The sequence below is a fragment of the Gymnoscopelus microlampas genome, assembly GCF_963454915.1.
Source record: "Gymnoscopelus microlampas genome assembly, chromosome: 8".
Lineage (NCBI taxonomy): Eukaryota > Metazoa > Chordata > Actinopteri > Myctophiformes > Myctophidae > Gymnoscopelus > Gymnoscopelus microlampas.
Window position 1 is genome coordinate 5,016,102 of NC_139945.1, and position 10,000 is coordinate 5,026,101.

The window sequence follows — 10,000 nt, forward strand, 5'->3', positions numbered from 1 at the left end:
TGAGATGTGATGGAGTAGAAGTAAAAGTATTGGAAATTGGAAATACTCAAGTAAAGTACAAATACCTCAAATTGTACTTAAGTACAGTACTTAAGTAAATGTACTTAGTTACTTTACACCGCTGATGCTGAGTGCCAAGCAGGGGCTCTTTTTTATGACCCGGCCGGAGAATTGAACCCTGACCTCCCAATCTCAGGGCGGACACTCTGACCACAAGGCCACTGAGCAGAGAACAAGGGCTACGATGTAACCTCCACTTAGCGTCCCATCTGGAAGGCGGAGCGAGAGACAGAGACACACAGATGGCGAGGGAGGGGACATGGTGGACAAACTCAAACACCGTAGACTCCAGGAAGTGTCCATTGTCGTAAACGTTGTCGTATAAAAGCGCCGAGCCGAGGAAAAAGCGCTTTCCTGGGTTTAAACACAATTTTACTAGCTCTGTGTTCCCATGGTGCACAGAGCCAATTCAGAGAGAGAGAGAGAGAGAGAGAGAGAGAGAGATCAGAGAACACACTGTTGAGTAGGTTTGATTGATCAACAGGGAGTAAATGTGTCCAATATGGTCTCGTTGATATTGATATCAGGTATTGATTAATTAGGTTTTATGAAAAGTCATAAGAATAGATGGATTTGACCTATTTCATCACTTTGATTTATTCTGTTCCTTTGGCTGGACTTCTTTCTTTTTTTCTTTCTTTGTCTTGCCTTTCCATCTTGCAGTATTGTCAGAGCTGTAGAGCTATGAAAATGTACTGGCTGAAAAGGCCAATGCAACGCGCGCACGCACGCACGCACGCACGCACGCACGCACGCACGCGCACACACACACACACACACACACACACACACACAGGGACGTGCACAGATAGACTCTAGGTGGTGCTAGAGCACCTGCCCTTTGCCCTCTTGACCAGATGTGCCCTTTTTTTCATTTTACAGCAGGGGTCTTCAACAGGGGGTCTGGGACCCCTAGGGGGTCCTCAGAGTTACTACAGGGGGTCCGCCAAATCTTTATGTGATATGATTTTTATTTTTACCATAACCACTTGAAACCTAGCATCCCTTTTCTGAGGAGAACTTTAGCCAAAAATAGCAGATCTACAAGCTCACAACGCCTCGCAGCGCGAGGCGTTGTGAGCTTGTAGATCGGCTATTTTTGGCAAAGAGGTATAGGTGTAGAGGGAAAAAAGAGCAGACCAAGTAAACAAAAAGAAGTACAATTTACTTGAGCACCTTCCCTTCAAAATGTCTGTGCACGCCACGCCACTACACACACACACACACACACACACACACACACACACACACACGCGCGCGCGCGTGCGCGTGCGTGCATGCACACACGCATGTACTGTATATATGCCCACCAACACCCACTTGAATCCCCCCATTTGTTTGAATGAAACAATTGAACAATTGAATGAATACAAGTCACTTATTAGAGTGTTATAAGAGCTGTCCATACACAACTGTGTTAATACTAAACACACGTTGAGTGGACTAAGAAACACAAACTGTACAGTATATCAATATCAAGTACTTCCATTTATGGTACAGAGACATCAGCAGACTCCTTTTGGTTTTAGTTATGGAGACAGACAGTAGGAAAGCTGAGATGGAGACAGTGTAGGAGAGATATGTGTGCGTGTGTGTGTGTGTGTGTGTGTGTGTGTGTGTGTGTGTGTGTGTGTGTGTGTGTGTGTGTGTGTGTGTGTGTGTGTGTGTGTGTGTGTGTGTGTGTGTGTGTGTGTTTGTTTGACTTAATGCCCCCTTCATGCTAACCATGCCAATGACCCCATGATGTCATAACACACACACACACACACACACACACACACACACACACACACGCACGCATACAAACACACAGGATAAACACAGGATAATGACAATGTTGGTGTGTGCTCGCTTGTGTGTGTGTGTGTGTGTGTGTGTGTGTGTGTGTGTGTGTGTGTGTGTGTGTGTGTGTGTGTGTGTGTGTGTGTGTGTGTGTGTGTGTGTGTGTGTGTGTGTGTGTGTGTGTGTATTACTATACTTGCGAGGACCAAGTATAGTAGAATTTGAAGAAATCTACATTGTGAGGACGGTTTCCCTTGTCCTCACAAGACAAATGGTTGTTTTATAGTTAAAAAAAAAGCATTTTTTAGAGATAAGTTTACAATTAGAAAAACATTCAGGTCAGGATTAGACATTTAGGTGTCTTAGAGGTTAGGTTTAGGGATTGGAATTAGAGTTAAACATGATTTATACTTAGTTGCGCGCCAGTGTCATGCACCGAAAAACAGCCGATCTATAAGTTCACAACGCGTCGCAGCGCGACGCGTTGTGGGCTTATAGATCTGCTGTTTTTCGGCTTTAGGCTTACGGGTTAAAACTGCCAAAATATATGTTTTTTTAAATGACATTCATAAAATCGCTTTCCTAAAGCGTTGACGTCCTCACAAGTATAGTAATACAAACGTGTGTGTGTGTGTGTGTGTGTGTGTGTGTGTGTGTGTGTGTGTGTGTGTGTGTGTGTGTTCAGTCAGATGAACATTCCTACATGGTGACACTGCTAGAGACGTAAAGGTGAAAGTTGAAGACCTCACAAACCTTTGAATCATGAATCTGCCACTTAAACAACTGAACACGTGTTACTACAAATGTGGACATGTCACACACGCACGCACGCACATTTAAACACTTCCCCCTCCCTGGGGCACCTATTTTATAGCCAACATAAAAAATGTTATACATATATATTTACATTTTCAAAAATCTTCCAACATTTTCAAATGTAGCCTATAGGAGGGCTTCATTGGTTGACAATACAATCACTGTTTATATAAACCTCGCTGGCATCACTGAGGATTTCACGCTCTGTCATCGCAGACAGATCAGCAGATCTCCAAAACATGTACATAATCTGCAAGAACAGTCTCCATATGTTGGCATGTTATAGGTTTGTGACGTCCACCATCCGTCCACCCAGACAATTTTAATATTACATATACAGTTGACAATAACCCTAAAAAAAAAGATGAATGTAGTAAAATAAAATGTAATATTTGACTATGGATATGATGTAAATGTGTGAAAACATATTTTTCATTTCAGCTAGTCTTTAAAGGAGACATCCGGGCATTTTAAGTGTTTTCTTTGATGTGTCGCAAATCACTCACCACGATAGAAAAGCCCATTGAGTTAATCCATAGAATCCCCTCTTGGCCGTTCTGTCGACCCCCTCCGTTGGCATAATGGGAGCCCGTGGAAAGCAGTAATTCACCTATTTTAACAAATGCAAAGTCTGTTTTTTTTCTCCTAGTACTCATTGTGGAGTAAGAGGTGCTGAAAGTTCCCGACGAGCTAACGCTAATGCGGAACGAGCTAAGGCTGGTTGCTTGTTTCTCTCCCAACCTGGCAACTCGGTGTTGCCAGGGAGAGAAACAAGCAACCAGCCTTAGCTCGTCGGGAACTTTCAGCGCCTCTTAGGGTCTCATGAGACTCCACAATGAGTACTAGGAGAAAAAAAACAGACTTTGCATTTGTTAAAATAGGCGAATTTCTGCTTTCCACGGGCTCCCATTATGCCAACGGAGGGGGTCGACAGAACGGCCAAGAGGGGATTCTCTGGATTAACTCGATGGGCTTTTCTATCGTGGTGAGTGATTTGCGACACATCAAAAGAAAACACTTAAAATGCCCGGATGTCTCCTTTAAGGAAAGCCTCAGGACAAAATAGAGTAATACAAAAACATTACACTAATTGAAGGCATACATTCTTATAATTGTAAGTGAAAACCTTTATTTGATATAAATCAAAGTAATGAAAACATTACTTTGATGTATAGCAAATAAAGAATGATAAATACATAGAATACATTCATTGAGATTTATGACAATGCACAAAGCACACGCACACTCACAGACACAGTACACACACTGTACACACACTGTACCAAACGGCGCATTATACTGTACGTGCATGCACACGGACACACACAAAGGCACATACAGTACAGTACTGTACATTCACACAAACTGTAGTAACAGATAAATACACACTAGCACATAGATATTAAGGGGGAGTGATGGTTGTAGTGCTGCTACATCTCCCACAGGCACAAATCAACACAATCTTTAACTGTTTGGAATTTCAACTTTTGAACTCTGCACGTTTTACTGCGTTTTGGTCCATACCCCCTTATTGTACTTTATCATAATGTTTGGGAAGTAACGGAATACTGTTGCATAATTAAAGCTGCAATCCACAGGTTTCATGTGTTAAGGTGAGATGAGGAATAGGACCCAAATGCAGACGAACTGTGGAACTCAAAAGTTTATTAAACAAACAAAAGACTAGCCCAACTTCAGGGCAGGCAAAAACTAGACACGGGCAGAAGAACAGGGCTAAACAGATTGAAGGCCTAAGGCCACACAGACTCACAGTAACATTGAATGACGAACTAACAAAGAGCTAGACACAAAGGGGAGTATAAATAGACACAGGGATAACAGGACACAGGTGAACACAACTGACAATCAACACTGGGATAGGCTGGGAGACTAAGACTAAGACACAGGTGGAAACACAGACAATCACAAGACTGGTAAGACAAGGCAGGTACAGAACTACAGAGACAGACAGGAAGGCACAGAACATACTACAAAATAAGATACAGGCAAAAGGCAGCAACAGAAATACAATAGGAACGGTACAGTCCTAATAAGTCCTTAAAAGGGCAAAATAAGGGCAAAATACAGTCAAAGTCCGAGGCCCGAGGAGCGGACCGTGACATCATGTCCCACCCGGGATTCAAAACTTGGGTGGTTTTCTGTTAAAATAAGTGTTGAATAGCTCAATAATATGATATAATAATTGCTTTTGACTGTTTGTTCAGTAACATGGGTCTCCCTGTCTCTCAAGCACTTTAGTAAACAGAACATACATTTCCAGGTGGGGATAAAAAATTTCATCCGTTACTAGTTACTTTGTTGATTTTGATTACCATTACAAAACATACATTAACCACTTCAGCCCTATATATATATTTCGTCCATTGGAAAATAGCTGATTTACAAGCTCACAATGCGTCGCAATGCGACGCATTGTCAGCTTGTAGATCTGTTATTTTCAAAAGATTGTTATACATTTTATGCATTTGAAAACTTGTGAAATGGGACATTCTCCATAATGAGGACTTTCTACTTTTGGTACTTTAAGTACATTTTGATACTAATACTTTACTCAAGTACTTTTTACTTTTACTCAACTTTTACCTGTACATGGCCGTATTGATACTTTTACTTAAGTAAAGACATTGAGTACTTTTTCCACCACCGGTTAACAGTGTGGATTTTCCTGTGCATAAACAAGCCAGTAATGGCTGAGGTGTTGTCATCAGCCTGGCTGCAGGTTATCATTATGACAGGAATGTGCTGTGTCCATTCTAGGCAGCTGTTGACAGTAAAAGCCTAATTTGATAGTCCATCGCACGAGGGTGTCACTGTCGTACTACAGATTATAGATCAGACTTAACAGAGGCCAGTCCACACATGCCCAGCTGATGGCTGTCAGCTACTGTAGCAAACCATTTACACCTTAATGGGCGGATGAGTGTTTGTGAACCATCAAACCTGTGTATTACTTGAATCATTAGCGACACTATTCTGGGGGCGAACATTCGCCACACATTTTGTCCACAATAAACTGGCATTTTCGACCACTAAAACAGAACGGTTATGCTGATGTGGATACTGCCTGTTACTATCTTATTTATTTTTTTATTATTATTGTTGCACAGTATTTTGAGGACCTCACAAAATTGCATTTTGCTTCTTGTACGTGTTCTTACTCTAGCACATGCAAACACACACACACACACACACACACACGCACGCACGCACGCACGCACGCACGCGCGCACGCACGCACACACACACACACACACACACACACACACACACACACACACACACACACACACACACACACACACACACACACACACACACACACACACACACACACACACACACACAAGAGAGACTATAGCAGAGTGAAGTGGAGTGAAGAGATGATTTTTCTCCTTCTCTGTCTTTCTTTCGGTCTCTCTTTCTCAAAACCAGCTCATATTCTCCCCTTTATTTTTCCATACCTCCACTATCCTTCCCTCCTCTCTTTGTTTATTTCTCTCACCACCTCATCACTCTATCTCTTCTCCTCTCCTCTCCTCTCTCCATCACCAACTCCTATACGCAGTAAAATCCTCAGTGTTCATTTAACACAGGGAGTTTCAAAACAAAGACACTCTCAACAGCACCACTCAGTGTTTGAGTGTGCAGAGCATAGTTCAGATGCCACACAGTCAGACAGTATTCATCACATCATAAATAAAGCCAGAAGTCATTCCAAGTTTCCATAGACAGTGCATGTTTGTCTTTGATTGAAGTGTCTGTTATATTTGGCTGTGGGATGTTTTCCTTCTTTAGCTTAGCTGTGTTTATTTTTAAAACATCTAATGTTTTTTTATGTGAATAGTTTACCAAGTACTTAGTCTTGTACGCAGGAACTAGCTTCTACTGGTAAATGATATACAGAAATAGCGTTTGACTCCAAGCAAGCATTCAAAGTAGATTCGAACAAATGTGTCCGCCATTTTTAATGGCTGGAGGCTGTTAACAGTCTTTTCTCCCCGTTCACATTTACAAAATGTATTCAGTTCTGTGTTTTAGTGGTAGAAAACACAGGTTCATTGTGGACAAAGGTGAAAACAGGGGAAAACGAAAGCAACAAGCCACGCAAGGCCATGGTTTACTATGGAAATGAGAAGAGGCGCAGGAAGCACGACCCTCTAGAATCACAGTGGTATACATGCAGTATCTGTGTTGTTTTAAAGTGATTTGTAAAGCCTTGCACATACACAGAACGAAAAGGAGCGCACCTCTTTTCTTTCCGTAGTAAAATCACAAAATGTTACATGGAACGGCACGGTCGTATTGTCGTAACAACACAATGCAGTGATACTGATACAAGCGGTCCTAGGTGTGTGTGTGTAATAAAAAATATACCAATTTCCATACGGTCTCTGTCGGGTGCAAACCTCATATGTCCAAAACTATTACTTTTCAGGATTCAAATAAAAAAATAGCAAAAGTAGCAGATCTACAAGCTCAAAACGCGTCGCAATTGGGTTGGCTTTAGTTCACAAGTGAAAAGAAAGGGGGGGAAATGACAAAGACATGCCCCAAACAGTGTGTTTAACGATGATGTCATCATGTGTCTTAACAGTGACCTGCTAGAAGACCTGGAGAGAAGCCACCATGCTGCTGCCATCGCTGAGTGCTTTGTAGAGAGAGTGAGTCTCACACACACACACACACACACACACACACACACACACACACACACACACACACACACACACACACACACACACACACACACACACACACATACGTTTGTATTACTATACTTGTGAGGACATCAACGCTTTGGGACAGCCATGTTATGAATGCCATTTAAAATATATATGTATTTTGCCATTTTTAACCGTAAGCCTAAAGCCGAAAAACAGCAGATCTATAAGCCCACAACGCGCCGCGCTGCGACGCGTTGTGAGCTTATAGATCGGCTGTTTTTCGGTGCATGACACTGGCGCGCAACTAAGTATAAATCATGTTTAACTATAATTCCAATCCCTAAACCTAACCTCTAAGACACCTAAATGTCTAATCCTGACCTGAATGTTTTTCTAATTGTAAACGTATCTCTAAAACACATTTTTCTTAACTATAAAACAACCATTTGTCTTGTGAGTACAGGAAAACGGTCCTCACAATGTATATTTCTTCAAATTCTACTATACTTGGTCCTCGCAAGTATCTATATATACAATTTGAATCCTGCGCCATGTCGGTTGTCAGTATGTATGTACGTTGTATGTGGCCAGTGTGACGTAATCTGACATCACGCCAGTGTGACGTACTGTAATCTGACATCACGATGAGACGGTCGTCCCGAATATGGACACAACGCCAGTGTGACGTAATCTCACGACAGCATGACATCACATCCTACCTATAAAGCCTGCCGTGGATTTAGGAGAGCACAAAACTCTCTCTCACACTGTGAGGTGCCTGTAAGGTGGCACTGCAAAGTGAACGACGCGTCACGCTAGACGTTCGGGCCGCGTAGCGGCCCGAACTTCTAGTCTATCTATATATACAATTTGAATCCTGCGCCATGTCGGTTGTCAGTATGTACGAACGTTGTATGTGGCCAGTGTGACGTAATCTGACATCACGCCAGTGTGATGTCGTGTAATCTCACGACAGCATGACATCACGCATGACATCACATCCACAAATAAACTGCTAACTTCATCTCCTGCGATTTCAACTATCTTTTCACATTGTACACCACTGCACACTCCCCACAGGTCTGCCATACCAGGTCTGAGTAATCACATAGTGGGTTTTGGTCATTGGAGAGGTGATGCACGTCACCTCTTTCTGAAGTGGGTACTTTCAAAGCCTGCCGTGGATTTAGGAGAGCACAAAACTCTCTCTCACACTGTGAGGTGCCTGTAAGGTGGCACTGCAAAGTGAACGACGCGTCACGCTAGACGTTTGGGCCGCGTAGCGGCCCGAACTTCTAGTAGTAATACAAACACACACACACACACACACACACACACACACACACACACACACACACACACACACACACACACACACACACACACACACTCTCCATGTCTTTCTTCCACTTGTCGCTCCTGTCTCTCTCTCTTTGTCTGTCTCTGACGTTCTTTCGTGCCTGTCACTTTCATTAGCTACGTCCCAATACCCACAGTTCTGCCTCCTCGCCTCCTCCACCTTCCGTCCTCCAGCGTGACCTGTAAATCGTTCAAGTTCCAAATGTTCATTTGCTTTTGGAGGGCGGAGAGCGAGGAGAGAGGAGGCTCCCAAAGCCACTTGGAGAAAGGATACATGAAGTGTATCCTTCATGTATCCTTTGCGGAAGTTTGTCAGAGCATATCAGTTCTCCTCCTCCACTTCACAAACCTCTGTGCTCCGGAGTGATCCAGCAATCCAGCTGTGTGACAAATCAGAGTAATTGCAGTCACTTCGAAATGATGCCGACTGAGTGAGGAGCGTTCCCATTCCTTATATTGAACCTGATCGGTTCCTCCATCCTCGCCACTCCCCCTTGCCTCCTCGCCCGGAGGCGGTGGCTATAAGGCACCAGGAAACGACGCGAGTGGAGAACACAAGATTGGAAGTTTGAGTATTGGGATCTAGCTATTCTCTGTCTCTCTCTGTCTCTCTCTCTGTCTCTCTCTCTCTCTCTCTCTCTCTCTCTCTCTCTCTCTCTCTCTCTCTCTCTCTCTCTCTCTCTAAATTAATGTCTTATATGTGTGATACATACAGCAGCATAGATTCAGGCAGAGTGGCGCTGGGATTAATGATGCATGTTCAACTATCATGACACATTTACTGTACATGCATCTCTCTCTCTCTCTCTCTCTCTCTCTCTCTCTCTCTCTCTCTCTCTCTCTCTCTCTCTCTCTCTCTCTCTCTCTCTCTCACTCTTGTGTGCGTGGGTGTGTGTGTCTGTTTCGTGTGCGTGTGTCATTTTCATCCTATAACGCTGTTCTCGTCTGTCTGTCTGTCTGTGTGTGTGTGTGTGTGTGTGTGTGTGTGTGTGTGTGTGTGTGTGTGTGTGTGTGTGTGTGTGTGTGTGTGTGTGTGTGTGTGTGTGTGTGTTTAGCGGGGGCTGTGTTGTCTTCTCTAGACAGTAGCTGTATTGTTCTTGCAGTTCAATGGAAACGCTAAGTTAGCACATACAGTAGACAGACATCATAACTTTAATGTCTGGCTAGTGTGTGTGTGTGTGTGTGTGTGTGTGTGTGTGTGTGTGTGTGTGTGTGTGTGTGTGTGTGTGTGTGTGTGTGTGTGTGTGTGTGTGTGTGTGTGTGTGCGCACGCGCACGTGCATATGTACGTGCATGTGT

General features: G+C 43.3%; 2 protein-coding genes across 2 annotated transcripts in view; one reads left to right on the top strand and one right to left on the bottom strand.

Annotated features, from left to right (window-relative positions):
* The window catches only part of triap1 (TP53 regulated inhibitor of apoptosis 1), a 311,612-nt gene that overhangs the window by 215,470 nt on the left and 86,142 nt on the right, over positions 1-10,000 (bottom strand). The window lies entirely within an intron of this gene.
* The window catches only part of LOC311050092 (uncharacterized protein), a 121,139-nt gene that overhangs the window by 66,344 nt on the left and 44,795 nt on the right, over positions 1-10,000 (top strand). The window contains exon 6 of the mRNA XM_084064058.1: positions 7,274-7,340. Coding sequence (XP_083920184.1) covers positions 7,274-7,340 — 67 coding nt within the window. The remainder of the gene's footprint in view (positions 1-7,273; positions 7,341-10,000) is intronic.